Consider the following 27,275-nt stretch of genomic DNA (forward strand, 5'->3'; position numbering starts at 1 on the left):
TCATTAATGGGGAAAAAATACTTACTATTTGTTTACCAATTAAATTGGGGTAAAAAATGCAGTGATTTTATTACTTTCCTTAGAAATTATTGACAGCAGTAAGGAATTCTTTCCTTTAAAAAAATATATTCCCCTGACACATTAGATTTTCTGTAAAATCAACTCATGGCCTCCCATAAAGTAGCTCTCTTTTTTTTTGGTAAACCCTTATTTCTTATAACTTCTGTGATACCAACAAATTTAATACATATAACATATACAAATATAAAAGACTAGATATTTCTGCAACAACATGCATGAAAATGAGAGGTGGGAAATTTCTTGATTAGAACCTCTTCTCCAAAATTAACTCTTTTGTTAGTAAGATTCTCTGTTTGTGTTAGAAACGCTGCAACATTCCTATCACTTGCTACCCTGAAAGTTCATTGCAATGAATGCCAACTATTATGCCAGTGAAGTCCAAAGTGACTATGTAATTATCTTCATATTTTGTTGAAATACAATACTGACACAAGGTAGGTGTCTAACAGGCAAACTCTCCATGTGCACTAAAATAAATGAATACTGAAGGCTTAAGATATAAATTTCTTTTTTGGAAAGACTTGGCCTTGAAATACCTGAGAATTGTGGAGATGTCTGAAAACTTGAAACAAGATAAATCCTTCTAAAATGGACTGCAATGACACTTACTGCCTCTTCTGCTTTAACAGTGCAATTTCAAATAATCTTGTGCATGCTTTCATTAAGGATTTTTGCATATATGCCAACATGAAGCAATTTATTATATCATACGGCATTACATCATTTTGGCTGATTGCAAATCTTTAGAAATTATCTAAAAATATGGTGAGGTTACTCCCCCAATGCATGACATGAAAAACAAATTAGGTATTAACTTAGCCTGTGGCCATCTTTTATTCTTTTTTTCTGTAGAAACATGACATGGCTCACCACATGTGAGACCATGAATTTGCATTTTAGAACAAAAATTATAAACAATAATAATCTTATAATATCCTAATGCAAGTCAGTAGGGAATACTATTAGTTCATTTGTAAAATAAGCTGTACTTCTAATTGTGATGCAAAATTGACCAAAGATATATAAAAAAAGTACATTTAGGTCACATGAAATATTTGTAAAAGTTTCAAAAAAATCACAGAAAAAATATCAATAGGACATTTGGAGAAGAGCTTCTGTGCTCTCCAAGTTGTCTTTATTTCCATTAGTTTTATACATCTCTAATAAAATAATTAACCTGTAAATTAGCTTCCCCAGAAAGAGCACTTGACTGTACCTTGAGAGCATCATGGCTAAAATGTTATCACCACCTTGAATACATATGGCAATAAAATTTCAAGGAAGTCAGTTGTTCTTCCTTTTTTTCCCCAAATTTTGCCTAATATTATCAAAGGAAAGAGGTAGACTCTTATGCTAAATTGCAGTACATCTTCTCTCCTTAGGTGAGAAGTTACAGTATAAAGCTCTATGAGGAGTGGCTGAGTTCGCTTGGTCTGCTCACCCTAGGGAAGAGAAGACTGAGGGGAGACCTCATTGCAGTCACAACTTCCTCAGGAGGGGAAGAGGAGGGGCAGGCACTGATCTCTTCTCTGTGGTGACCAGGGACAGGACTCAAGGGAATGGCCTGAAGTTGTGTCAGGGGAGGTTTAGGTTGGATATTAGAAAAAGGATCTTCACCCAGAAGGTGGCTGGGTGCTGGAACAGGCTCCCCAGGGAAGGGGTCATAGCAGTACCCTTGGGCACATGGTGTGACTCTTGGGGTGGTCCTGTGCAGGGCCAGGAGTTGGACTTGATCATCCTTGTGGTTCCCTTCCAACTCAGCATATTCTGTAACTCTCAGATTTTCCTGTCCTGCAACTCCTCTGAGTCCAAACTCCAGTTTCTTGTGTGCCCTAATCTCTGCACAGCTCTTGCCTAATGATCATGAAAATGATGATTTCTGGGTTATCCTCATGGATCTGACAGTGTACGCCCAGGGGCAGTGAAGATTCATGCCTGCCCTCAAAGTCTGCATCCTCTCCTGTGGCAGCTGTGCTCCTTCAGTCAATCATAATGTCACTATTTTGGCAAATTTCCGAGTATTTCCTTCCCCTGCTGCCGCTTTCAATTTTTGTGAATTTGCTCCAGGGACAAAGAAGGCTACAAGAGCATGAATTTGAGTGGAGGATAATACAACTGCATTGACATCTCCCAGTGTTTGGCTCTTTTATTTTTTTACTTGCTCCATCTGTAGTCCTCAAATCTCAGAGGACACACCTTCTGAGCAGCATAGGGGATAGATGGTGTCATATCCCACATTCTTCTGTGCCACTTAAGGCGAAGCATACGTTAATAGCATTTCTTGTTGGAAAGCTAGCAGATATGGACCAATTCCAGGCACAAGAATGTGCTGACTTCTCGGAAAAAAGTACATGTATAGATCTGAGAGAAAAAGGCAAAAAATGTCTTTTATTACAGATACACAGATAAAGGCATTTGAAACTTAAACTATTACTAGAAGTGTTTAAATAATTACTAAAATAATTACTTTTAAGCTTTATTGCCATGCATGCCACATGACCTAGAATTCAAGACTTTAAGAAAAGCAAGCAAACAAAACTGGACATTCTGTGAGCAGCAAAACTGCTTATGTTGGTTGCTTGTACATAAGTTATATTCACCAACTGAAGCTTTTTTCATGGTTAGGGTACTCATTGCTTTTGAGTGCAGATTTTCTTGAGTCTAATAGGTGGAAGGTTCATATTACAACCTTCTCAGTGAAAGGGAGAAACCAACCCAAAACTATTAGGGGTAGCACAGCATCTGATGAGTACACAATTCTTCTCTAAAAGAATGTGGGGTTTATTTTCAGTTAGGTCGAAATTAGTCAATAAATTCAATAGAGACAGGGCAGAGTGAAAGGACAGATAAAGAAATGTGCACAGAAACATATGGATTGTTCATATAAGCTTTATTTCCTTAGAAAGTCAGGATAAAACATTTCAGTGATTAACATATAAACAGCAATTGCTCATATCCTGCAGACTTTCAGGAAATAACTGAAATCTGCAAGCAAATTTAACTGAATCTGTAGCAGATACAATTAACTAAAAGATGGAGATATTATTGCCTGAGTCTGTACACAAAGTCAAGCTGAAAGATAAATGGCAGTTCCATTTTCCTGTTGATGGTTACAGCAAATTAATTATCTGGGGTCATGGATTTGCTTCCACAAATAGGAATGTGAATCTCAGAATCTGAAAGAGTTTGTAATAAGCAGAAAAGGAAAGTGATTTCTCAGATAGATTATCAGCCAGACACACTATTTCTGGGCCAAATTTACCCATTTGAGGATCATATAATGGAAGTGTGAAGTTTCTGCATAGTGCTGCGCTAGACAAGGGTAACATTATGTACTTGATACTCTGACCCAGCTTCTTCCTAGGATCCAGCTTTGGATGGAGTTTCCCATTACATAAAGTTGATTGCCTAGAAAAAATACTATTATGCTGTAACCCTTACATGGTGCTCAGTCCCAAGACAATTCAGTGATTTAACTAAAGTCCTCCAACAGCCATGGTGTGTAGTACAGCAGGAATGATTGTTATTTCCTGCAGAGGGAGAGTGATGCTGTGGGTGATGCCCCTGCAGCAGCAGAAGGGGTAGAATTTGGAAGATGGTGGGGTCCATGACATCTGGGAGGGACAGCTGGACTGTGAAACTGGGAGGACTGAAAAGAATGGAAAAACAGCCAAAATAGGAGAAAAATAGCAGGCAATAAACAGGAAGTGAGGAGGAATTACAATAAAATAGTTGAAAGCATGTGAGATCAGCAAGCCTGACACTGACACTGGCAGACAAAACTGCTAGGAATGCTGCGATCCACAACACGTGCTCACAGCAGTGTACCGTGGTGAATGGATTCTGGCCCACCAGACAGGACTGCTCTAGTGCAGCAGAAGCAGGTGCCAAAGAAAAGCAAACTGCTCAGTTTCTAGTAGTTTAGGAGCTACCCAGGCTTGCAGTTGTATGTAGGCTCTGCTGCACCCCGGTGGATGCCACTTAGCTGTCGCTCTGTCTCGCAGTTCTTCTGTGACAGCAGTTTAGCCCTCAGAAACATCACAATCTATGTGTACCATGGGCAGTGAGGCTCCCTCATGAGAAACCAAAGCACAGGAACCTACCAGCAGTAGCTAAAACCTGGAATATCAATCTAGGAATGGGCTAGGTAGGTCTTTTCTGATTTTTTTCAAATCAAAGCATTTCAAACAGGTCCTCCTTGAAAACAAAAAAAACAAAACATTAGGACTGTAGGTCCAGTAACACTGTATTAGACAAGAGTTAAAAATCAGAGTACTGAAGTAAATACGTAACTGGGATGGTCCTAAATGGTTACAGAAAGCTCCAGCAATCATACAGCTTAGAAGACAGAATGGATTAGGAAGGAACAAGGAAAGGGAGGGACCAAGAGATAGATAGCAGGTGAAATGAAATGATGGAAATGATGGAGCTAGACATGTCAAACAACCCCACACATGGGAAGATATTGAAGAAATTAGAATAATGAAAAAGTACATTACAGAGATCTGGAATGGGTAAGAGCAGAAGCAAGGGAGAAAATTTGAAAGTCTTAACCCCATCTGAGAAGTGTATATCAGAACATAAATCCATGTTTTTAATCAGGTTTTTTCCTGTCAGCTGAAAACTAATGAAACCTATGCAAGCAATTAGCTTTAGGTAGATCACATGGCAACTATAATATTCCTTTATGCCATCACTCTGCCACAGTGATGAAACATGATTTATGTGAAACATTTGCTGGAGAAATGCCATCAACATTAATAACATTATATAAACAGGAGAAAACAGCAGCTCCTGTGGCTTCCATTCCTTTCCTGTGCTAAGCAGCTCTGTTGATGCACAGAAGTTTTTTGAGCAATGTTGACTGTAATTCACAAATTGAATTTCTTTTTACCTTGAGTTCACAGTTGGCATTTAGTTCCTTTTCACTATATTTGCATTCCAATAAACAGTCACTAATACATGTTTCCTTATCAGGAGTTGTTCTAGTGAGGCTGTTCTAAAAGCTGAGTTAATCAATGGAGTTAATTCTTTGCATTTATACACAACAGGAAGTTTCCCATTGTAAAAACAGTTTCTTTTTTATGGTCTGAGTGGCTTATCACTTCTTAAATGTCAGTTTAAACTCAGTGCCATTGGTCATGATAAGCACCATTTACACAAGCAATCCCACTGAAGTTGGGGTGGCTACTCATTTCACTATATGAGTTAACATTCGCAGAAATGAAAAATGTAAGTTTCTCCATTTGTCAAAAAAAAATACTGAAGAGGACTACAGGTAAATAAATAAGTTCCTATTTTCTTTTAAATAAATACTGAACAAAGTTGAATTGTATTTTCATTTCTATTCTACTGCATAATCCCATCCTCTTCTGTACAGCACTACAATGAACAGTTTCTGAAGCAGGTGTCTATTTTAATAAAACTCTTTCACATTCCAGTAAACCACAAAACATACATTGAAGACAGCAGCCAGCCCCACTAGTACTTTGTCATTCTGTTGGCATACCTGAGTTTCATTTTGCCTTTTTACCAATATTGACAGGGCACATGCCATTGCTAATGGGAATGACTGAGACACAGCCCCAAAAGTTATGTTTCTTGGGTTGCTTGGTCTGGACACAACCCACAGAAACCAGATGAAAATACCTGTGCACAGTAGCCCCCAATGAGAATTTTGCTGGCTATTCCCAAGCTTGCAAAGATGACAATGTGTCAAACACAGCCTTGCAAACTGCAGCACAGTATAAGTCACAAGGTCCCAATGTCTGTGTTGTCTTGGGATTTTGGTCATGAAGCAAATGCTAAGGACTGTATTTTAGTTGTAGTTCTAACAGTGGTATCTTTGTGTACAATATGGTTCTCTTAAACTTCTGCTCCATGAAATCTACTCCCAAACATGTCTATGACTTTTTTTTTCTTTAGAAAACATTAAACCCATGACTTAGCATAAAAGAAAGTGACCCCATCAATTCAGATCTCCCCTAAATTCACCTAGCTTTTCTCCTAATGAATATTGGATGTCACTATTTTGCATGGGCTAAGCTCTCTTGCTGCATCAAACCCTTTCACTTCATTAAAAGTGCAAGTGTGGGAAAAATCCCTCTTCTAAATTTAAAAAGACGGCATAATTCAGGGAACAAAGAAACAAAGAATTTATTCAGCGTGCCGGGTCCTTCTCCCACCAAGTTTTTCGGGGAGAAAAGACCCCGTGAGCATACAACTTATACAGTTTATAGTTTCCAAAAATCCCACCCTTCTCATATAAGTTTCAATGTATTTTTTACCTAAAAAGGTTTCTTTTCTCTGAAAAGGGGCTTTTCCTTTTCCCAATTGGCTGCAAGCCATTTCCTGTCAAAGGTGATGGATCTTCCTTTGTTCTTAGACCAAAGAGAAAAGGAACCTCGTGTACAAAATGGCCTTAAAAGATTTTTAAGAATTTTCTCATTTCCCTTATCCCATCGAAAGAGACCCTGATACCCAAGCTCAGCTCTTGGAATTTGGATATCTTACAACTTCACGATACGCCTATTTATAAAAAAACCACGTATTTTTATTTCTCATACAGGTATTTATCTTCCCAGGAATGGTCAGTATTGTCTTCTACATAGCATAATCAGGCCAAGCAATTTTTCACACAAAACTTCAAAAATACTGTCATTCCTAGTCCATTGTGTCAGAAGCTGTACACCAAAGTGATCTGTATAAGAAATATATACAGATTATTTCAACTAAGGCTAATTGAGCTTAATGACCATATAAAATCTGTTCATTTGTATATAGTGAACTGGTTGATATTTCTGGTTTGGCAGTACAGACTACATGGCTAATGATGGAGTGAGCATGGAAAGTGACCACTTTGGCACAGCATTTTTTTTCGCAAAGTTGAGAAGTTATTATTATACCTTTTCCCCCCTCCATCTTTAATGACAGAAGAATTAAAAATCTTTAGCTATACCCTATGTATTCAACACATTGCTACCATGAGTCCACATACAGACTACATACAAAATTTATGGTTCAATTTCCAAAATTCAGTCATCTTCAGCTAACTACTCATGATGTATGAACTTAACACATGATAAAATAATGTCATTTTCCCTTGGTCTTGACCCTCAAAAACATCCCGTTACAGTTTTTTACTCAGATATGGCTGAAACATCCACTTTCTCTCCTTGCTCGGATGTGTATGGTGCAGATGAGAACATGAAGAGAAGACAAAAAGTGTGGTGGAAAACAAGCCTGATCTTCTACAACAGTTCTTATGCTCCTTTACCTACACCTGACATCATGCGAGCCCCAAAAATTCCTCTCCTCAGTCAAAAACCCAATCTGTATATATACACCATGATTAGAGCAATAAATATCAGCAATAAAAGACTGATGAAATAAACTATTCGGGGGATAGAATTTGTGTGAAAAACTTCAGCTACAAACACTTAAATTACTGCAAGAAGTGTTTTAACTGGATTGCAATAAATGCTACCAGCTAATTATTTTTTTGCACTCTGAACAGCAACACTAAAGCCCATGCTAAATTTCTGCCGTCGTAAGGTGATCACTGCCTGTGACCTGTGCTGAAATGAGCAACTCTTTTACCTTAGGCCACTCGTGAGAAGACACAGATTGGAGCGATTTCATTAGTTTTGACATTTCTTATGCTTTTTATGCACTACTGCCGGCTGCCAGCATTTAAAACAACAACTTATAAACAAACAAAAGCCCCAAGTCTGGTCAAGAAGCTGCAAGTTTTCCCTTTCCATTCTCCTGACTTGCAGCAGCGCTGCAAGAATCCCGCGGCCCCTGGAGGGCCGGAATGCCCGCAAGGACCTCGGGAATGCCCCCAGGGCGGCGGACCGGCCGGGAGGACGCGGCATGGCGGGACACGCCGCCTCCCTGCATCCAAACTACACTTCCCGTGAGGCCGCGGGCCGGCGCGCCGGCCGCGCCGTGCGTCAGTGCCGCAGGCAGCCAATCGCGGCGCGGCGGCTGCGAGCGCCGTCCGCCGCCAATGTTGTTTTCGCTGAGTCGAGGCGCGGGTGTTGTTGGCGGCGGCGCCATATTGGAAGGGACGAGCCCCCGCTCTCGATCAGCCCCTGGGCGCGGGCCCGGCCGCCGCCATGCTGTACCTGGAGGACTATCTGGAGAGTGAGTGTGTGCGCGGCGGGGACGCCGGGCGGCCGGGCACGGCAGGTGCGGGGGAGCCGGGGGGAGCCGCGGAGAGGAGGCGGCGCTCCCCCTCCCCCACGGCGGCGAGTGACTGACTGGCTCCCCCCCCCCTCTCTCCCGCTCCCCCGTGTCCCCGCAGTGATCGAGCAGCTTCCCATGGATCTGCGCGACAGGTTCACCGAGATGCGCGAGATGGACCTGCAGGTGCAGAGTACGTGAGTCCCGCCCCCGCCGCCTCCGCCCGCCCCCTCCCCGCCCGCCCCGCTCCGCCCCGCGGGCTCCGGCCCCACCGCCGCGCCCCCGCCGCAGGGCGGGAGGAACGGGAAGGCCGAGCGGGGAAGGAAGGAGGCGAAGCGGCGCCGCTCCGGCCCGTGCCGGCGGAGCCACTCGCTCCCCGCCGCCGCCCCCCGGCTGCCCCGGGGCGGTGTCGCCCCCTGCCCGCCCCTCGCCCCGGCTCTCCGGCCGCTCTGGCACGGCTGGCATCCCGGCTGTGCCGGGCGCTCTCGTGTCCCGCGGGCGCTGCGGAGCCGCGGGAGGCGGCGCTGCGGAGCCCCCGGGGCGCTGCGAGGGGCGGGGCGCGCGCCCCCGGCGCTGTCGCGACAGAGCCGGGCCCGCCCCGCCCCACGCCCGCCGCCGGGCCTCGGCATAGGGAAGGTTTCGCTGTAGCGGAGCTCCTGGGCTTGTGCTGCTCGCTAAGGCATGTTCGGTGGCACGTCCCAAACTCTTTAGATTTTTGATCCCTAAGAGCAGTGATGGTGGTTTGGAACATGAGTTGTGTCCCGCTCCTTCAGCAGGCAGCGGCGTGCTGTCCCTGAAACTTTCCAGCCAGCTCTCTTAAAATAGCACATGTGAAAGTGCTCTTTGTTCTGCCTCTCGTGCCCTAGCTGACACATAACCAAATACACTTTATAAGTATAGTTTAGGTTTTATACAAGTTACATTTTAGATGAAGGTATATTTAATATAATTACATGTTTAGTATAAATATATATAATATAGTGTATATAAATACATATATACATATAAAAAGTATATTATTTATACTTCGGGTTTTCTACAACTATATTTTAGGTTTCTTTTAGATCACTTTATATCTCTGCTTATATCCTGATGTAATACACTGCTTTATGCTGTTTTCAGGATGCACTGGCCTTTCATCCTTTCTAATGCAATCTCATCTGGGACTTAGATGTCCTTTAATATCTAATTAGCTGTTGTGGTCATTTAACAGACAGTTAATATGGTTATCTGTAACTGTGATCCAAAGGTCTTCGTTAATGAAGCTGTTATTGCACAAGAGATGTGAGGAATCGTCCATATAGAAGGGTTAGGCTATTGTAAAGAGGAATGAGAGAAAGAGCAAAGTTTGAAATAACAAGGGAATGCTGTATAGGAATACACAATGCAGCACGAAGTTGGAACAGTTCTTGAAAACTGTAGTTTAACCTATAATATTTCAAAGTGCAGTCTTAGGCTTTTCCTTGGATATTTACTTTGGTAGACCCAGCAGGTCTGTTTAACAGACCCTGCTGACACACACAGAAGTGGCTATAGGATTTTTTTGGTATATTATGACCCAAGTGCTGTCTTGGGTTCAGTGCTTAAAGTTGTGGGAACAGTCATGGCTCCGTATGGGAGAAAATCCCTCTAAAGTCACTTTCACCAGAGAGCACCTGGAGAGGGGGTGAGCGGCTCACTGACTTAGGTAATTTGGAATAAGTTCACAAGTTTTACTTTTGTTCCATAGAGAGGCAAAGAAGCTAGTAGGGTTTTTTTTAAGTGTGTTTCAGAATTGAGCCAGCTAGCATTGCCAAGGTTGCAGGAGTGTCATTTCCTCTTCTTTAACTGGAAATTACAAATAACAGTCCATATTGTATTGCTGGAAATAGCAAATGACACTGAATACTGTATACTAGGACCAACCTTGGGCACAGAGAAAAATTCTCTCAGACCCTGGTACTTCTGTTATTTTTACACAGTGAGTGACAGAGCATCCAAAGACATTTACAAAATTTCTGGAGTAGCATCTCTAAAATCAGTTGCCAAACTGCCCGGTGAGCCCTACATACAAACCTGGAGGTTGTTTTCATGCTGTGATACAGTGACTTGCTGTGAAGATTCAGGGTGTTGAAAGTACTTGAAAACAATAGTTTGATGAGTGATGCTGTCCCAGAAATCCACATGAGCTGTAATTCAGAGACACCTGTGCTGCTCTGTTTTAGAGTCAGTGTTGACTTTATGTTCTGTCCTGTTTAGACCACTTGGACTCCTAATGGGGCAGGTGCTGCTGTTCTTGGAAGAAATAACGAACCAGATGTACCTTCTGTATGTTCTGATAAGACTGCTGTGGGAAAAGCAAAGGTCATTGGAGTTGTGACTTGACTCTTGAGCTTTAACTGAGCTCTACATGAAACATAAAATATGTTTCTCTGTTTAAGGTCGTCACGGATTATCAGGCCTTTATGGTAAAACATAAAACTCTGGAAAAAAGCCTCTCTTCTAATAGATTTCCTGGTAACTCCCCTGAGAAATCTTATATAAGAAATTAGTATCTCAGAATATAGTATCACAGTTGGATTAAAAAGGTTGGGAGGAAGAAAAGGTGGATGAACTTGAGTGTACCAGAGAGAACTTTTCATATAATTTGGTAGATCTCACCTTCGCTTCCCTTTGCCGTTTCTGCCCTTTTAGGAGAAACCAAATTTCTGTGGAAGTTTTCCCTTATGCAGTTTCACACAGACTGATAACGTGTCCTCAATAAAAAATGAAGAGGAAAGATTTTTTTTGTCATTTCTTGTCTATGGAGCTCTTAGAATAATTATCACCTAAGGTGTATGGGCTCTGGGATAGAAGGTAGAACATTTAGTTTGTTGACTTTATGGACCGAATTGTTGTCATTTGGTCAGAAATCATTTTAGAAGCCTCCACATAAAGTGTGTGCTTCTTGATTGCTTTTCAGGCTTATTAACTTTCTCCCTGGGTAACATGGTGCAAGTGGACAATGCTCATTGTACAGATTCTCCCATCTTTAGCCTGTGTTACACCAAAACTGTGAATGCTTCGTTTGGCTGTGTCTAAACAAAGTTGATGTGAGCCTGTGTCACAACTGTTATGGCTTGGGATTAATGGTGAGAGTTGTTAGGTTCCTGTTGGGTTTTGTGCTGGATGTTCCCAGCATAGGGAAAATTGATGAATGTTTTTGATCATTTAGTATGAATGATTTTTGGTTATTTGGCAAGAGATGATGCCCATCATGTAATTCAGTTTTGATGGTGGTTTCTGGAAAGTTTTTTAGCTGTTTTACATCCAGAACCTGAAGTCTAGGTAGTTTGTGGGTTGTCACATTTAATTTGAAACTGCTGTCTGGGCAGTGTTGCTGAGAGTGCTGTGAAAAAAAATCAGTATTGTCATCTACCCTGACACTAGCAAGGCTGTCAAAGCAGGTTTGACTGAGGCAGCTGTACGTTTTTGGAAATATGCAAGCTGTTGCGTGCACAACTGTTGAAGTAGTAAACTCAGTGGGAGAAGCGTGAAGGGAAAGGGAAGGGAATCCCTGTTACTGTCTTAATAAACAACAACAAAAAAACCTTGTAGTTAACATTTTCCTTTCTAGAGATAGTTAATGTTAGAAAATTGGTGGTTTTATTTTTTCCCCTTACGATATTTCTAAACTTTATGTAAGTGAGAATCCTGTCTAAATAGTATTTCATCAGTGATTTACCCCTGTGGGGATGAGGGAATAACTTGTGCTTTGCCCTTACCCTTCCTAGCATACAATGGAGAGGGCCTTGATTTAAAGGCAGTGACTTTACTCTTCAGTTGCTCTACCTTTTTGAGGCACTAATTTTTTTCAATTATTTGGTTTTGTATTTGACTGTTTCTCTTAGGAGAGTATTTTGTTTCCTGCTCAGTTTGTAACTGGCTAGAATGTTCCAAAGTCAGCAATCTAGAGCCCTGGGTGAGGAGTTTGGGTCGTGCTTTAAGTCACTACCACTGCTCTTAGGGACAAAAAACCTTTAGAACTTGGAGTCCTGCCTGTCCCATGCTGGAGAGCACAAGAACCTTGATGAGAATCCTACCAGAATGCAATTCTGCTTCTTGGAAATGAAGGTAAATAATTCCCTCCGCTGTCCACTGTTGCTTGGTTGTTTTGGTTTTTTCTTTTTTTTCCTCTCTAATAGTTTGCACCTCAGTCCTGTCAACTTTGTTTGAGAAAAAATATCTCCCATTATTTCCTAATGTTTATGTACATGAGAAGATAATATTTGTCTTAATCTTTTCCTATGCTACAGATGCAATGGATCAGCTTGAGCAGAGGGTAAATGAATTTTTTATGAACGCAAAGAAAAACAAACCTGAATGGAGAGAAGAACAAATGACATCAATCAAAAAAGTAAGGATATCACAGGAGTGGGTAACATTTTTCTTTTGCAAATTAAGATAACCTTAGGAAAAAATAGCTTATGATAGATGGAGACTTCAGTGTTCAGAACTATGCCTTCCCTTGGGCTTTCAAGAGATGGATAGAACTACCTCGGAGGAGAAAAGTGACTGAAAGGTTTCTTTGATCAAGCATTTCTCTCAAGTTTTATCCAGTATTTGCTAGCAATTTAAAAAATATGATCCTGAAATGGTGAGGTAACCAGGTACTAAATTTTCAGCTCAGTTTTTTTGTTTCTCCTTGTGTGACATGAAGTTGTGTAAGTTAATTGGCTTTCTTTTAGAGGATAATTTTAAAGCTAGATTTAGCATTTCCCGTAATTCTGCCTCTGTCCTTTTATATGTTATATATATGGTACATGTAGCTTGAGGGAGGGAGGAGTAAGAAGATGGATGTGTTCTATCTTTCAGTACTTGGGCATTGGTGGTGGTATTTTTTGCAGTGTAGTCCATCATTTGGTTGGGAGAAAATCCTCTGTAGTTTCTTACACTGGCTACTTCAACCTCTTATTTGGTTGTTTACTTCTTTAATTAATGCAAATAGATTTCTGTATTTTAAAAAAGATAAAGTCAAAGTTCTAACTTCCCTAGAGTAAATGAAAATTTGCTTTTGACTTTAGTTGAACCAAAATTTCAAGTAGTTTTCGTCTAAGCAAGATACTATTCACTGGAAATTGAGAATTAAAAGGCAGTAAAATCTGTTTAAATCTAACATAAAAACATGTGAAAACATATTTTTTAAAAAAAAGTTTTGTCAGTGAATTTTCATTGGTTAGAGCAGATTTTTAAATTGGATTGCTTCATTCAAGTTACACTTATGAGTTATAGAAATTTATTTTAAAATAATTTAAGATATATACAACATTGTTTCTATTTAACTGCAGTGTTGGAAGGGCCTCCCTGCACAGTACTGTTCAGCATCTTTTTGAAGAGCAGTTGGATCTGCCGTGGTCCTAAAGATCTGTAGGAAGTAAAAGGCATAATCTCATTTTGAGTCCATAACTTTGTGCTGTGTAATATAAAATAAATCCAGGATTGTTTCTTTTCTTGTAACATTTCTTGCAGAAATATAAATATCACTGTAGGAGGAGATGTCTCCATCTTGTAGTTTGCTTGTTCTAAGGCCCAGACAATAAATTGGTATATATTATATCTCTCATTTAAAATTTAGCTGATGGTTGTTTACAGTAAAGTTTCACAGGCTTTCTCAAAACTGACTTGAATTTCTTCTTTTAGCTTATATTTTGTGTTGGATAACAATAGCTTAAAATTAATAGTGGAAATTAATTTATGTTCATAATTTAAAAAAAATTCTCTTTAACAGGATTATTATAAGGCTTTGGAAGATGCAGATGAAAAAGTGCAACTGGCTAATCAAATATATGATCTGGTAAGTGGACACAAGACTTGTGGTGAATTACCTAAATTTATGCCCTGAGGAGTTCTAAGAATTTTGATAAGCATTACAGCTGTGCTACCTGTACTTCTGTGTCATCTACATACAGATATTTTGCTGGTGAAAGAAACATTTAATATTTTATTGACTTTTAAGAATTTTGTTATATTGGTAGTAAGCGTCACTTAAATACAAAACAAAGAAATAAGTTTAGAAATTGTAAGGTTTTAATGCATAGCTATGGCCTGTTTAGGAAACTGGTTGAAAGAGTCCTTCAGGATGCAGTCTTTAGGGCAAAGGAGTCCAGGAAGTCTGGACATTGTTCAGTAAGGAAATCTTAAATATACGGGAGCAGGCTGTCCCCCTGTGCCAAAAACAAAGCCAGTGGGAAAGAATGCTTGCTGGGCTAAATAGAGAGCAATAGCTTTAACTCGGGGGGAAAGAAGAGAGTGTATCATCTTTGGAAGAAGGGTCAGGCAGCTTGAGAGGGCTACGAGGATATTGTGAGTATATGCAGGGAGAAAATTAGAAGGGCCAAAGCCCAAGTAGAACTTAAAACTGGTTACTGCTACAAAAGACAATAAAAAATATTTTATAAATATATCAGCAACAAAAGGAGGGCTGAGGAAAATCTCCACCCTTTACTGGATGCAAGGTACTTAATGCCTTCTTTGCCTCAGTCTTTAGTAACAAGACCAGTTGTTCTCAGGGTAACCAGCCCCCTGACCTGGGGAGCAGAATCAAGTCCCCATAATCCAAGGGATATGGTCAGTGACCTGCTATGCCACGTAGACACACAAAAGTCTATAGTCCTGATGGGATCCACCCAAGGACACTGAGGGAGCTGGTGGAAGAGCTCACTGAGCCACTTCCATTCATTTAGCAGAAGTTCCACATGATTGGAAATTAGCAAATGTAATGCACATCTATAAGAAGGGTCGGAAAAAGGATCCGGGAAAGTACAGGCCTGTCAGCCTGACTTCAGTGCTGGGGAAGGTCATGGAGCAGATTGTAAGGGTCTAATAAAGCTATCATGATCCCAACTATGGGGGCAAAAACTGGAATGATTTATTGAACATGCAAACGCTGTTTAAGGGTCTTGGGGGCTTAACATGCTAATGAGGAGGCAGGGTTATTCCAAACAGGGGTTTCCACAATCTATTAGCATTTCCAGTAACAGGGGTGACATAAGGGGAAAAATGGATTTACATTTTTCGGATCCAGTATTTACATTTGGGGGAAAAAGGATTTGATATTTCCAGTAAGCAAGAAGGGAAGCACTGGGGAAGGGTGGTCAGCTTTTCCTGAAATAAGGATTTACACAGGGAGGGAGAAAACAATGAGATATCTGATAGCATCATGCAAAGTCTCTCTACTTCCTGCTGGGAGAGATCAGGACAATCCACACGAAGTGAATGTCAGTGGATCTTGTCTGGTCTTTTAGATGATGTTTTTTTCCAACCCCTGTGGCCCAAGGTTTCCTGTTTAATCCTAGCACTTCCTTTTCTGTTGGACTGCAACAGCAGATCATCTGGAGAGCCATCCTGCAGCACGAGCTGGACAGTCAGGGGGATCTGGTCCAGACAGTATGGGTTTAGGAAAGGCAGGTCCTGCTTGAATGACCTGATCTCCTCATTTGACAAAGTGACCTGATTGGCAGATGAGGGAAAGGCTGTCTGCCTGGACTTTAATAAACCCTTTAATGCTGTTTCCTATAACATTCTTCTGGGGAAACTGGCTGTTCCTGGCTTGGACAGGTGCACTATTGGCTGGGTAAAAAACTGGCTGGATGGCTGGGCCCAGAGTATAGTGGCATGTGGGGTTTGAAGTTTAAGTATATTTACTTTGCATTTTCTTAGACCCTACAAGTCATACTGCACGCAAATGTAGTAGACATAAAACAACTGCTTTAGTTTCACAGCAGCACCAAAAGTTTGTTCCAGAAGTCAGCTCTTATATCCTCTCTTTTGGTTAGCTGGTAACTGAAAAACCTGTTCAGTTTTTAATAGAGACAGATATATTTTGCTGGATGGCTGCAGACGTAGAAAGCATTTGCAACATAGTGTTTCTTTTCACGATAGTGAGTTCAGGGGATTTTTTGTTAATTTTTAGTACCCAAGAGCACATCACGATTTACTCAAACACACAGGAATCTCTACACTTTTACTTAATACTCAATTTCCCCAAAGCAGCCCAACCTCTTCTAAAGCCCATGTCATGAACTGTTCTTTCTCTTCTCCTTCGTATTGACATATCCACAGCACCTCCAAAGTCCTCTTCATCTTTTTTCTCGAAAGAGACACTTATGACAGTGTGTTGGATCACTGCCTACGCTATTTTGGTGTTAACACCAGTGTCTCTGCTGAGTGAGGGAAATGGAGGTGACCAAGAAGATATGCTTCTGTGTGTTACTGTACATGCTTAATGGTGCATGGCATAAAATTGCCGGAAGGGAAATACTTAGCAAGTCTGAAATTAAGGATGTAGATGTTCATGTTCCAGAACTGGAGGCTATTTGTTGTTGGTTTGTCTGAAAAACAGGTGGACCGTCATTTGAGAAAATTGGACCAGGAACTCGCTAAATTTAAAATGGAACTTGAAGCAGATAATGCTGGAATCACAGAAATATTAGAGAGACGTAAGTATGAATGATTTTCTTTAAGAACTTGACACACTTTCTGTCAATTTGCAAAATTAAAATATCATATGCTTGTTAGTGGCAGGCAGTATTCCCACTTATTTTAAAACTGTTTTAACCCACTTTTCATCAGTGATTCTCAAATTTTAGTTTCAACATCAAAATACAACTGAGTAATTAAAATAACTTTTTCACACAACTGTTGGACTTGTGAATTGGTGACTGTATCTGACAGATGCAGAATTCTTTAAACCTGTTTTTAATGACTGGAGGAATTCAGAAAAGTACTTCAGTATAAGCCTGTCACCTACCCAGTTGCAAGTGTACTATTTCTTCCTTGAATTGATTGCCACCACACTGAGGAGGGTCTTTAGTTTATTTTAGTTCTAGGTGTGGAATATCAAATACAGTTAGATACTTATTTTTTTAAAGGGGTGAGAATGGGTTGTTTTGTAATGGTGCAGTGAGGGAAGAGCATTTTAGGTAAGAAACCTGCATGTTGAACAAATATAGCAATGCTGGTGTTAAGAATGTGAACAAAAATGTAATGTGACAGCTTTTTTGACCAACTTGGTGTAGAAGAGTCTGGCCTTTCTGTACGCATCAGGATTTAAACATCAAGTTTGGATGTGATTATGATATATTTCTGAGTTCCTTTAATTACTGTGATTATGGAGGCAGTGGTTGTCCTCATAGCCAAACACAGTGAAAAGTAACTTAAATCACTTGAGGATATTGGGAATAAATATTCTTTCTTGGAACTTTTTGTGGCTTTGGTATATGAGTTGGGAGTTTTGGGATATTTTATTTGTAATTGCTATTACAAATAACAGGCACAAAAAAACCCCCTGTAAATCGAATGCTTTTAATGAACTAGCAACTACATAAAATTATTAGTTTATTTTAGTTGAAATCCCAGCTGTTTATCTTCTGTTGAGCTATGTGTTTGGAGAGGTTGCTAGGTAGCATTTCAAGAACTCAGAATAGAAAAGCACCAAACTGCATCTTTAAGGTTTGTTTGGATTTGGGTTTTCTTTGTTTGTTTAAATAAAGCTAAAAGTAGAAGCCTGTAAATTTTTTCACTTTCAGAATAAATGCATATAGCTGAGGTTCCGCCAGAGGGCAGCCTTTGGGCGAGTTGATGATGTGATTGAAGTTTGCTCAGCCAAAATAGCTCGTTATGCTTTGAACTTCTTCCAGAATAATTTTATTTAAGCTTTTGTAATACAGTTATGTATTACTCATATACTCATGTATTTCAGTGCTTTTTGAAAGCACTGAAAAAAGTAAAGAAATGTTGAAGCTACAGATTTTGAAAAATGATTGTCACTTGCTTTCTTGAATAGTCTCCTATGTAGACATGAGTTAGTAGATATTGCAGCTACTTCAGATTTTTTTTGCCAGAGATTGATGCACAAAGTGTTGTATATTGTGCTAATGGAAATTTATAGTCAAAAGTCTCTCCCATGCTGCAATTATTTAGCCTCATCCTATAAGAAATATTATTCCTAGATGTATACTTGCATTTGTGCCTCACCGACTTCATAGGTGGTTTTTTTTCTTTGTATTAATTGCTCTTTTTATTTTAAGCGTTAGGAAAATTTGGATAATGGTAGTGAAGCCCTTCCTGTTGAATGTTAAATCATCTGGAAGTACATTGCTATTGCTTCCATTTTGACAAGATGGACTCAGTGGGACAAAATGTCTTGTTTACATAGTTGACCTGTTACATTTTTCAATTCATATTGGTGGAGATTGTCAGTAGTTTTGGTGCAGCCATCCTCCAATCATCACCAGCCTGTGTGCAACTCATTTGAATAAGTGGCATGTTGAGGGCAATGTTGTTTGTTCTCCTTATTGACCTTGATTTTAACTTCTTGATTTCAATAGTTAAACACTAGCATTCACCAATTTTTAAGACTAATCTCACTGGCTCCTGGTTGTACTGTAGGAAGGATTTTCTACTCTAGCAAAAATTCTTATGATTAAAATAAATATAACTGCATAGTGATTTGATTAATATTATAAAGATTCACTTAATATCTAAAAGTCAAAAGCATGGCAAGGACAACTCTGAAATTTTCCTAACCTTTTCACCCCTTCTTAGGGTCTCTGGAGCTGGATACACCATCACAACCTGTGAATAACCATCACGCCCATTCTCATACTCCAGTAGAGAGTAAGTATTTGAGACTTTGAAAAAGTGGCCACTTTTTATGTTTCCTTTTTTTATTTTTTTTTTTTTTATTTTTTTTTTTTTTTGAGTAATGTTAGGAAAAAAAATATTCTGAATTTTTTTCCTTCCAGACATTTCAGGGGAAAATAAGGCATAATAAATGATAATAATGTCTGTTAAGAAGAAGTGCAAAAATGAAATAGTAAGTTTTTGCTAGTGGAAATTAGTTGAAAGTGCTGTTTTTTTAGTTTGATTTTCAAGCTGAATAGGTTTTACATTTAAGTTCCCTCCATTTGTTTCATTTAGAAAGGAAACACAATCCATCTTCTCACCACAGTACAACAGATCATGTTCCTGAAAAGAAGTTTAAATCTGAAGCTCTTCTATCTACCCTGACTTCAGATGCTTCTAAAGAAAATACACCAGGTAATCCTAATTGTCTTTCCTTTCATTGGTTTTAAATTAAAAGAAGAGAAACTTTTGAGTTAGTCTTTTGAAATCACAGAATGGGTACGGTTGGAAGGGACCCTAGTGGGTCATCTGGTTTAACCTACCTGCTGCAAACAGTGTTATCCCAGATCACATTGCACAGGATTGTGTCCAGACAGTTCAGAAATATCTCCAGTGAGGAAACTCTACAACCTCTCTGGGCAATCTGTTCCAGTGCTTGGACACCCACTCAGTAAACAAGTGCATCCTTATGCTCCAGTGGAACTTCTGGGCATCAGTTTCTGCCTGTTGCCTCTTGTTGTATTGCTTGGCACCACCCAGAAGAACCTGGCTCCATCTTCTTGACACTCTTCCTTCAGATACTTATATACATTGTTGAGGTCCCCTCTCAGTTGTCTCTTCTTGAGACTGAACAGGCCCAATTCTCTCAGCCTTTCCTCATAAGAGAGATTCTCCAGTCCCTTAATCATCTTCATAGCCCTCTGCTGGACCTGCTCCAGGAGCTCCTTGTCTCTTGTATTGAGGAGACCAGAACTGGGCGCAGCACTCCCAATGTGGCTTCACCAGGGCTGAGCAGAGGGCCAGGATCACTTCTCTTGACCTGCTGTCAATGGTCTTCCTTAGAACCTTCCAGGTTCTTGGCCACAGGGGCACACTGCTGGGCTTGTTGTCCACCAGGACCCCCAGGTCCTTCTCCACGGAGCTGCTTTCCAGCAGATTGACCCCAGCCTGTACTGGTGCAGGGGATTATTCCTCCCCAGGTGCAGGACCCTGCACTTCCCTCTGTTGAATTTCAGAAGGTTCTTCTCTGCTTCTCTCTCCAACCTGTCAAAGTCCTTTCAAAGGGCTGCACAGAACTCTAGGGTATTGGCCACTCTGCCTGGCTTTGTGTCATCAGCGAACTTGCTAAAGAGGAATCTGCCTCCTCATCCAAGTCATGGATGAATAAGTTATACAGTACTGGGCCCAGTATTGAACCTTGGGGGACACCACTAATGATAGGCCTCCAACTAGACCCTGTGCTATCGATAATGACCCTCTGAGATCTGCCATTCAACCAGTTTTCAATCAGAGGCTCATACCCTTTCCTCTGGGATTTTCAATCACTTGAAACATGAGATACTGTAGGCATTGTTACTCATCTTTGTTGTCCATGAAGCAGGTCAGTTTTGTTGTCATTTAACAGCTGTCTGTTGGCTGTTCCTTTTTATTTACATTGCTTCAAAGAAGATAACAGTACGATTTCATTCAGCCAGTAGTAGAAATATAAGAGATCAATGCATTACTGCTTTGGGAAAAAGAAATGCATGGAACAATTTCCAAAGTAAGGGAAAAGAATTTTCACATCTCTTTTTTTTTAAGTGTTGGTCTGACGTGGCATTTGACTACAATAAAATAAAATTCTTTCATGTATTGTCTATGTCAAAAGAGGCAAGAAGCCTGTTTGGCTGAATGAAAAAAACCCCACAACTTTCTGCCCATTTTCAAAATTTAGGCGTTTCTTAGTTTCTTTTCTGAAAAGAAAAGATTACGAGAGGTTATAGTACGTAAAGTAACTACTGTAAGTTTTGGAATTTAGCAGTGTTCATCAGTTTTAAGTAGTCTCCCTCATACCTATTTCACTTTTCTTTTGAAGGATCTTCACATGAAGTTGCAAATAAAATGTAACTATGAGCAGCTGTCATTCTGTAGATGGCCATGGAAATCTGTGTTGCATTAAAACTGTGATTTGTAGTTTTCAGAATTAAGATTGGTAAAGTTTTACTTCAGAAACAATATAGGTGTACAGTCAGATTCTTACTTTCTTGATGGTTAGTCAGCATTGTTTCAATATCGACAGATACAGCAGCTGCATCTTTTCTTTGATAACTGAGTAGAATAGTGAGAGCTGTCTTTCTAAAAGGACTCCTTGCACATGAGCACAGAGAGGGAACAAACTTCTTTTTTTTTTCCCTTATACAAATACTGTCTATGTCAAATTACTTTTAAAACCTTTTTTCAAAATTATTAGACTGCCTTGATACGTTAACAGAGTTCCTACTCTTTCACTGGTTGTCATATATAACTCTTCTTAAAATGCAAAGGAATTTAGTTTCATTTTGAATTTCATAAATGTGTTCTATTCATCAAGGGTGTCGAAACAGTAATTCATCATCCTCTTCAAACAATGCATACAATACAAACTCTTCTCAACCATTGGCATCATATAACCTGGGCTCATTATCTTCAGGATCCGGGGCCGGTGCAATTACCATGGCAGCAGCTCAAGCAGTGCAAGCCACGGCACAGGTAATGTCAAAATGTTCTTGTCACTCTGCCATCTGCTATTGATTAAGAAGAAAGGCTAGTGACTTTATTTTTTTTTAAATCTGAATTCCCATGATCACTTTCAGCTTTTGTTTATATGCCACAGTTTCATCCTATATAAATTGCCTAAAGGGACAGCTTGTTTTCTGGCTTTTCCTGGGGGATATTCTTACACATTTTACTGCTTACTCTACATCACTTTGTTAACAAGGTAACTAATGAACCTGTGCAAATAATTAGCAGTTAGCAGTTGTCTTATGTAAGAGCTTTACTGTGTAATCTGATACAATACCAGTATTCCTTTTAGATGAAGGAGGGAAGACGAACATCCAGTCTAAAAGCCAGCTACGAAGCATTTAAAAACAATGATTTTCAGCTTGGAAGAGAATTTTCATTGTCCAGAGATTCAGCTGGATATTCGTCATCAGCTCTGGCATCCACGTTAACACAGACATTAAGTTCATCAACCACAGATTCACGAAGTGGCAGAAAAAGCAAGTAGGTTTTCTTACTTGTTGACTGCAATTATAGCTTTTAAGGCAGCTAAGCTTTCTCTTAAAAGTCATGGGCCATAATAGAAATACTTTGTATTTAATATCTGTGAGGGAGAATCAGTAGAAGACAGTTATTGCCTGCTGGACATCTTTTTTTCAGGGCTGTTCTTCAGTACTCTCACTTTTTTTATTTAAGCAAACACACTCCAAGTTTGTAAATAAATGTATTGATTTGCTTTTTCATCTGTGATACAGTCAAGGTCCTTCCCTCATTTTTTTTGTGTTCTGGAGAGATTTGACATAACAGCAAATGTTGGGAATTACCATGCAACGCTTTGTAGATGGTTTTGAAATAATCTGCAGATTTGCTTCATGCCAGATCACAAATAAATGCAACACTTTCTGATGGCTGATCATCTAGGACAGGAAATGGACTGAATTTTATTTCTGATTAAAATGAAGTTTTAAAACATTTTAACCAACAGTGTCACAACTTGTACTTGAAATAATTTGTCTCAAAATGCCCATCCTTTTAAACTGACATGAGTTTTTTTCTTCATACAAATTTATGTGTGTTCACAGCTCAGTTAATAATACTATTTTAGAAGGATTTTTAATCTATGCATAGATTTAGTGTCAGATCTCATCTATAAGCAAAAGCATAAAATTTTTATTCTGGCACCATTCCTATGGAGTGATTGGTGATGCTTGAGTGGAGGTTAACAGAGAATCAGTCATCTTCAAAACAGTTACCTGTTGTACATGACATATGACATTATTTATATGTAAATTCCTATTTCATTTGTAATATAATTTTTATGGGGACTTGACACCAAGGCTGTTAATGGAAAATTTTGTGAAGAAAAGCATTCATTAAAGCCATTTGACAGTTTAGAGCTGTTAAATTCCATTGATTAGAACAATGTATTTTGCACTTGTAAGCTGGCACGACTTGTTTCCTTTTCCAAAGAGCATTCAGTGGGTCCATTCCAGTGCTTGCAGTAGTTGAATGAAATCTGTTAGCAAATGATACTTTGGGATTTACATACTGCAGTATTTCAGAGTTAACAAAGTGCTTGTTTAGTGATTCTTTCACTTGGCAGGAAATAAATTTAAATCATGTATGCCATTTTTTCCTTTTTGTTTTTCCTTTTCTCAGAAACAACAACAAATCCTCAAGTCAGCAGTCCTCGTCATCTTCTTCTTCTTCCTCTCTATCATCATGTTCTTCTTCATCTGCACTAGCACAAGAACTGTCTCAGCAAACAGCAGTAATACCAGAGTCTGATTCTAATAGCCAGGTTGACTGGACCTATGATCCAAATGAGCCACGTTACTGCATTTGTAATCAGGTAAGGATAGCCTCCAGCCTGAAATACAACTAGAACTGCTGGTTTGATGTAATTGAACTTCCTTCTCTGGTTGCTAATTTTTTAAAACATTGTGGTTTTACCCTTGAAATTCTGATCTGTTTTTATTTACTTACTGGTGCTACAAATATTATCAACTCAAGCTAAAAGTGGTCAGTTTTCTAGTGATGTGACATACCTGGAGTGTTTAAAATCTGTTAGTGGAGACTTCAGAAATAATTAAATTAAAAATGGAAAGGGTTCACAGTGAATGTAGTTAAAATGTTAAGTTAGTAAGGAATTTGTCTGTTTTCTCCAACTTCCCCATAGAAAGCAAAAACCACCAAACAAACCAAACAAAAAAAACCCTACCAAAACACAAAATATCCCATAAACTTAAAAAAGCCCAAACAACCGAACAAAAACCTAATTTTAGATAAGCTGTCCGGAGAATGAATGACAACATGAGAAACTTACTTAAAATGCCTGTTCTTATTTCAAACACTTTTAAGAGAGTTGACTTTTTTTAGAGTTTATAGATTTCTGTAATTCTCTTTAAAATATTTGATTGTTTCAAATAAAGTGCTTGAAATTGTCATGTATGCAAGGGAAATGGCAGACATCAATATAATCTTGAGAACTAGGCTGATAACATACTGAGCACTGTTGTTTTCATCAAAATGTACTTCATTCAGGCTTTGAGTGCTGACCTTTTTTATCCAACCTGAAATATGCAGATGCATCTTCTTTTGCACAAACAATCTTTGAAAATCAATTCACTATGAACGAGGTGGTGTTTGGATTGTGTAACAGAAGCTCCGCACAGCCTCTTCACTTAAGAGTGAAGAAGATGCTTAAGAGAGATGACTCTCGTGAGTCCTTTCCAATATCCTTCTAGAATATTCTGTGATATCTGTGATACCTGTGAGAAGAAAAATCAAAATGTTGTTGCTGCTGTTAATGGACAGACTCCTTAAAGGAAAAAACTTGAATGTTAGCCCTTTGAAAATGTTAATTGCTTTTAGTTAATAATACAATTATTAAGAATGGAATTTTTTTTTCTTACTAGGTGTCCTATGGTGAAATGGTAGGCTGTGATAACCAAGATGTAAGTAACAAAGTTCAAAGGGTTCATGAGAGGCTTGTGCATGTAATTGTTGTTTGCAGAAGTTACTTTTTTTTAGAGTTGGTTTTTGAATAGATTTTTTTAGAGTAAAGTGCATATGTTTTGAACCACCCTTCAGGAAACTTCTCATTTCTCCTCACAGTTCAGGTTCTTTTAGAAACCTTCAGCCTTTACTGGGTTCAGAAAAGCCCTAGTTCAAAATGCCATTTATTTCTCTGAATGCTTAGCTGTGTTTAGCTAATAACAGTTGTCCTCTTCAAATAAAAAAAGTTTTAAAAGAGCAGTTGAATGTCATCATGTATTTACTGAGACACTGCATTTAAACAGAAATGCGTGATAAGATTACTTTTGTGTCACTTAGTATTGTCAAACTAAGTCTTTCAAAGCAAAACATAGTTATTTTGCTGTGTTATGTGAGTCCACATATGAGTCCTAGAATTCTTATCACTCTCCTTAGTTTTTTGAGTGTATGTTAGAGACTGAGATCTTCATCTCTTGTCATTTTTTCCTGTGGTTTATATGAAAAGCAGAATCTATGCTTTTTACTCATGTTTCATTTTCATAGAATTGTAATTGTGATAGGCACTGTGAAAAAAAAAACCAAACAAATCCCAAACCATCTCTTTAACTCTCTTTTTATAGTGTCCTATTGAGTGGTTCCACTATGGATGTGTTGGACTGACAGAAGCACCAAAAGGGAAATGGTACTGTCCACAGTGTACAGCTGCAATGAAGAGAAGAGGCAGTAGACATAAATAAGTTTCTTCATCTGGAAAACAAATTGTGTACTAAAGGTTTTATAGAGGTCTTAGGAGCGGAGGGGGAACTCTCACAACACCTCCTTGCAACCACTGAAGAGTTAACATGGCAGTCATAGAATGGTTGGGACTTAATGGAAAGGACCGTAAAGATCATCTAGTTCCAGCCCCCAGTCATAAGATCATGAATATTGGTTTTGCTAGTTGTGTTTTAACATTCTAAGTAAATTATTTACGCACCTTGATGTGCTACAGATAATATTCCAGTGAGCCTTGGATTATTCCAGTGGCCAACATATGCAGAGATTTGTACTATCAAACCATTTTCTCTAAGCACTGGGCATTCTACAATTATTTAATCTTCAAAGAATTCCAATAAGTCAAGGTTTTAAATGTATGTTTTATATACAAGAGATATATTCTGCTGCATGTACTGTACTCAAGAGCTGTTACGTAACACTATGTATATAAATGGTGCAAAAAGTCAGTGCTTCTGAAAAGAAAGAGACAATGTTTTTAAAATGCCTTTATAGCTTTGGTTCTTTATGAAACTTAATTCAGCAGGCTGAAGAAAATGGTTCTTGTATACAGCGGGCTGTTGTCCTTTAGGGTACTCAAGTATGTAAAAACAAAAAAAATGCTGTAGAATAAAACAAACTTGTGCCATTAGTCTTTATATGTTTCTGCTCCAGAGAAGGTGGGGGCCATAAGAGGAAAAAAAGGTGTTAAAGTGACAATAAATTTTTATACCAAATGTGTTTATTTTTTTGTGCAAGTAATCCTTTAAATTTGAATTGTATTAGGTGTAAAATAAAACAACCTCAACTCCTCAAATTAATGTTTTCTGTACATTTGTCAGAAAAAAAGTCTGTTTCTGAAATGGTTTCATTAACAAATTTATTGTTTTTCTGTGGCTGTTTCATGCAGCAGCACTGAACAGAAACAGGGTTTTTACTTCTATTTTCTAATTCCTCCTTCTTTCTGCTATTAAAAAAAGTACACTTTCCCTTTGGATTAAAGATTTTACTTCAGGCTGGAAGAGTGTGGCCTTCATGTAGTAGCTTTCCAGACCCGTGAAGAAGAGGAGAAGAGAGGGAGAGAAGCAGTGTTACATTGCTTGACCATGCAAGTACTGTCAAGGGAATAAAAACAGACAGGCCCATTAGAAATAGGAGTATGTGCAAAGAATGAAACCAGGATTCTGTCACAGTGTTTTTTTTTTTTTATGAAAGAAATAGGCATTTATAGTCTATGAACTGGGGAAAAGTAGATGTGTAAGAAGGGAAACACGATTATGGATGATAAATAGACTTTGGTAAAAGAATAGGCTAGAAGTTGGGGAAAATAAACATCAAGGAGCAGTTTAACTAAGGTTCCATTAAAACTGTGAACTGAACCCACTGTATATATTTCTCTGGAAATTGCAGTCTGAAAAAAACCACTTGAGGACTAGAATATCTGCTTTTAAGTGAGACTGTTGAGACAACGGAGATAACGAGTTGTTTCTTCTGTGGGAAACTAGTACCATGCTATGATTTGAAATTAAATAAGCAACCACTAATGCAGACTTCCCTTAGACTGAGTGTCTTTATGGCTATGAAGTTAGTCCATTGAGAATTATGACCATATATCTCTCACTCTGGTGGTAACCATACCTGGTGGTAACCATACCTGGTGGTAACCATACCTGGTGGTAACCTCACTTAACAGAACACAAATCCAAATAAAAATTTCAATTTTTAGTGTGAGCATTGGATCACTGTTTCACTGGAGAATATAAATTATTTTTTCATTGGCAAATGAGTTAGAGAAATCACAAGAGGAAAAATCTCACCTTAGTATTTTGTCTCAAAGTTAAGAAAATAGAAATGAACAAATATGAAAAATGTGG

General features: G+C 39.0%; 1 protein-coding gene across 5 annotated transcripts; it reads left to right on the top strand.

The window, feature by feature from the left end:
• The first annotated feature begins 8,077 nt into the window (after positions 1-8,077).
• On the top strand, positions 8,078-26,218 carry ING3 (inhibitor of growth family member 3). 5 transcript variants are annotated; one of them, XM_064656099.1, is made up of 12 exons: positions 8,078-8,229; positions 8,390-8,454; positions 12,543-12,643; positions 14,015-14,080; positions 16,628-16,724; positions 18,832-18,903; positions 19,207-19,326; positions 21,482-21,639; positions 21,965-22,155; positions 23,311-23,503; positions 24,570-24,608; positions 25,269-25,530. In XM_064656099.1, the coding sequence occupies exons 1-12, from the start codon at positions 8,093-8,095 to the stop codon at positions 25,383-25,385; spliced, it is 1,356 nt and encodes a 451-aa protein (XP_064512169.1). In that variant the 5' UTR covers positions 8,078-8,092; the 3' UTR covers positions 25,386-25,530. The 5 variants fall into 5 exon arrangements, with proteins under 5 accessions (XP_064512169.1, XP_064512170.1, XP_064512171.1 ...); XM_064656100.1 differs by having other exon boundaries at positions 8,087-8,229; positions 8,390-8,461; positions 25,269-26,218; XM_064656101.1 differs by having other exon boundaries at positions 8,087-8,229; positions 8,390-8,461; positions 21,581-21,639; positions 25,269-26,218.
• The last annotated feature ends 1,057 nt before the right edge of the window (positions 26,219-27,275 follow it).

This window comes from Pseudopipra pipra, chromosome 5, assembly GCF_036250125.1.
Source record: "Pseudopipra pipra isolate bDixPip1 chromosome 5, bDixPip1.hap1, whole genome shotgun sequence".
NCBI lineage: Eukaryota > Metazoa > Chordata > Aves > Passeriformes > Pipridae > Pseudopipra > Pseudopipra pipra.

Excerpts from the sequence above, each read along its gene's own strand:
- ING3 (XM_064656099.1), top strand. The coding sequence starts at position 8,093 with ATGTTGTTTTCGCTGAGTCGAGGCGCGGGTGTTGTTGGCGGCGGCGCC. Across the intron at positions 18,904-19,206 it reads TTCTCATACTCCAGTAGAGA|AAAGGAAACACAATCCATCT; the intron begins GTAAGTATTTGA and ends TGTTTCATTTAG. Across the intron at positions 24,609-25,268 it reads TAGGCTGTGATAACCAAGAT|TGTCCTATTGAGTGGTTCCA; the intron begins GTAAGTAACAAA and ends CTCTTTTTATAG.